The sequence below is a fragment of the Pinus tabuliformis genome, chromosome 1_2 (genome assembly GCF_031772625.1).
Source record: "Pinus tabuliformis cultivar Carrire ecotype Pingquan chromosome 1_2, CPIR1, whole genome shotgun sequence".
NCBI classification, from domain to species: Eukaryota; Viridiplantae; Streptophyta; class Pinopsida; order Pinales; family Pinaceae; genus Pinus; species Pinus tabuliformis.
In genome coordinates, this window is record NC_142298.1 from 814,975,143 (window position 1) to 814,978,389 (window position 3,247).

Below are 3,247 nucleotides of genomic sequence, written 5' to 3' on the forward strand. Positions count from 1 at the left end.
ATAATATCCTTGCCCCTAGTGTGTTTCCTCATGAGGCTCAAAATCCATGAATGATTGTAGATAAATTTTGTTATGCTTTTGGCATGATCTACAGTGTTTTTGACCCATTCTAATTTTCCAATATCCTCAAGCATGAGGTCTATGCAATGTGCAGCACATGGGGTCCATTTGATGGTCTTGTGTTTTTCCTCTAATAGTTTACCAGCAAGAACATAGTTAGAGGCATTATCTGTGATGACTTGAACAACATTAGCCACCCCCACCTCCTCAACAACCTGATCCAATAGTTGAAACAACAATTGCCAATCTTTTACCTTATCAGATGCATCCACTGATTTTAAAAACATGGTTCCCTGTGGGCAGAAGATAAGAAAGTTTATGATGGTACGGTTTCTTTGATCTGTCCATCCATCTGACATGATGGTACATCCTATTCTTGCTTATGAGTCCTTGAAATCTTTCAAATACTCATTAATGGAGGCAATTTCTTTCTGCAAACGATACCCCCTTAGCTCATGCATAGTAGGGCCTTTGAAGCCTTTTCCAGCAGCATGTATGGCATCAAACATAGGCTCATAATATGGTGAACGGGAAGCATTGAAGGGGATATCAGCATCATACCACCATCTAGCTATGTAATCACAAGCAGTCTCCCTCAATTCTTTCTTCCAATGGTCATCTAAAGTGGGTTGCATTTGACTTTTACTAGCTTGAGGACTAAGTCACCAGGTTCGAGTTCGAGTTCGAGTTCGAGGACCATGAAATTCGAATAAAGTTCGACAACTCAAATTTTGTCGCTAAAATTCGACATAAAATTCGACATATAGAAATTCGAAAAAAAAAAATGTATATTAAAGATAGATATATCATATGCATATGAGAAATGGTATGGCAACTTCAAATGCATTTAGTATCGCTGTTTCTGTTCTGTTTTAGAAGAAACTTATAGTATCAGTGATCATAGATGAACAATAATGACAAAAAGAGAACACAACTAGCCAGGGTTACCTTAGTGTTACCCTGATATATCAAAACAATAATCAAAACACTAACAGCAAAACAGTACAGCAGCCAGCTTGTAAGTTTGTAACAGCAAAACAGTAACAGCAAAAGAGAATTCCCTGATATTACAATTTACAGTAACAGCAAAACAGTACATGTACAAAACTAGCCAGCTTGTGATATTTGTTGAAGTGTTGAATCACAATTAGAAAGTTTACAGTTTTGAAACGTAGGAATCCTCAAGGCATGAAAAACAAGCACAGATTCTAGAAAATATCCCAAAAAAATTAAAACATGATTATAAGAAATCCTGTAGGCTGTAACTTTGTAAGCAACCATTCATAACTATTTTTTAAAGATAGATTGGCATAAAAAAAATATACAAAAACAGCAAATATATGCTAACTTCTAAGATATTTAATTAATGAACAGCAATATATATTCTTTTGGCAGTTCAATGAAAAACTCTGCATTATAATTTATAAGATAAAAAGACAGTTTAAACTTTAAACTTTAAAGTAGCAGCTAGCTTGGCAGTTTTAGGCTCTAGCAAATTGTTCATGCAAAAACTAAACTAGAAATCTAAAACAGGAACACAAGTTTTATTCTTGACGTTCCTGTTGCCCACTTGTTATATCAAAAAGTTCTATGTCATCAAGAGCAGTATGAGATGTGAATCCGCTAGATGCTTCAGCACCAGATTCATCAGCGAATTCCCTGTCAGTGTTTATGTCACTATCAATGTACAAATCAGCATCATCCATTGTTGCATTTGGAACATGATCGATCCACGGAGTAGAAGAATTGGATGACTCTTTAGCCACATTCTTCAATGCCAACTGCAAATTACTACGAACATAAACAAGATCTTCTAATTTTTGAGATGACAGTCTATTTCTTTTTTTGGAATGAATGTGGTCAAAGGAACTCCAATTCCTTTCACATGCTGATGCACTTGTTCCTTGGCTTAAGATACGAATTGCAAAATTTTGCAATTCTGGTGCCCCTGAACCATAAAATTCCCACCATAGTGTTGGATCACTTCTGCTCCTATCATACTTTGCTGATACTGTTCCAAATAATCCTTCTTCTAACCTGTATGCTCTCAAGTTGAGAGTCTCAATCAGTTCATATACAACAAGATTCATATAATTGCAAGACATTAACAACAAGATTCATATAATTGCATGCAAAGGAATATAATTGCAAGACATTTACCTGTATGCTCTCAACTGACTTCTGATCAAACCTGCAATCTCTGGATCTGGATTTAGCTTCTCAATAGATTGGATAAGTCCATTCATGATTTCTTCGTCCCTATGTCTTGGTAACCCAAACAATCTAGGGTCCAAATAGCATGCTGCTGCGTGTAATGGACTATGCATCATCTTCCATCTATGATCAATTAAATCCCATATCTCCTTGTAATCAGCTTCCACATTATCAAAAGCAGTTGCAATGGCCTCTTTGCAACGATCAAGGCTTTCATAAACAAAACCCATACAAGGTTTGTCACCATCAACCATGCGGAGCACATTAACAATTGGGCCACAAATTTTTAAAACCTTGTTTGCATTTTCCCAAAAGCCATTATTGAGCACTATTTGTTCAACATTTTCCCCTTAGTTTCTTTTGAGAGAGTAGATCTCTCCCACTCAGTGCTGCAAAAAATAGCTCTTAGGCTCGCTTTTTCCTCAACAACTCTTTTCAGAGTAATATAAAAAGTGGCAAACCTTGTATCACAAGGCCTCAACAACTCTTTTGATGCATTCTTCCTGTATATGCTCAAAGTGAGACGATGGTTGATGATGAAGTTTGAAATTGATTTGGCTCTTCGGATTGTTTCATTGACCCAAGGAAATTTGGCTAAGTCATGCAACATTAAATCCAAGCAATGAGCTGCACAAGGGGTCCAATAAATCTGCCCATATTTTTCCATAATCAGCTTCCCTGCACCAACACAATTTGATGCATTATCTGTAACAACATGGACAACATTTTCCACCCCAACTTGTTGAATCGCTTCATCCAAAATTCCAAAAATGAATTCTGATGTCTTCACTTGATCCATTGCATTCACTGCCTTCAAGAAAACTACCCCTTGAGGACAATAAACAAGCACATTGATCAATGGGCGATGACACAAATCTGACCAACCATCACTCAAAATTGTGCATCCTGTAAGCTTCCAGGACTCTTTAATATCAGCCAACTTTCCTGTCACTCTGTCTTTCGCTCTCTTTAG

At 36.7% G+C, this 3,247-nt stretch overlaps 1 protein-coding gene across 1 annotated transcript; it reads right to left on the reverse strand.

Annotated features, from left to right (window-relative positions):
- Positions 1–1,449: 1,449 nt before the first annotated feature.
- LOC149208399 (uncharacterized) lies at positions 1,450–3,006 on the reverse strand. Its single transcript, XM_089394062.1, has 2 exons — positions 2,221–3,006; positions 1,450–2,097 (listed from the first exon to the last, which is right to left on the reverse strand). Exons 1-2 carry the CDS (start codon positions 2,526–2,528, stop codon positions 1,605–1,607), a joined length of 801 nt encoding a protein of 266 aa, XP_089250188.1. The 5' UTR covers positions 2,529–3,006; the 3' UTR covers positions 1,450–1,604.
- Positions 3,007–3,247: the final 241 nt, after the last annotated feature.

Bases quoted from the DNA above. Each gene is read 5' to 3' on its own strand.
- LOC149208399 (XM_089394062.1), bottom strand. From the start codon at position 2,528: ATGGTTGATGGTGACAAACCTTGTATGGGTTTTGTTTATGAAAGCCTT. The intron at 2,098-2,220 runs GTAAATGTCTTG...GAGAGCATACAG, and splicing joins AGTCAGTTGAGAGCATACAG to GTTAGAAGAAGGATTATTTG.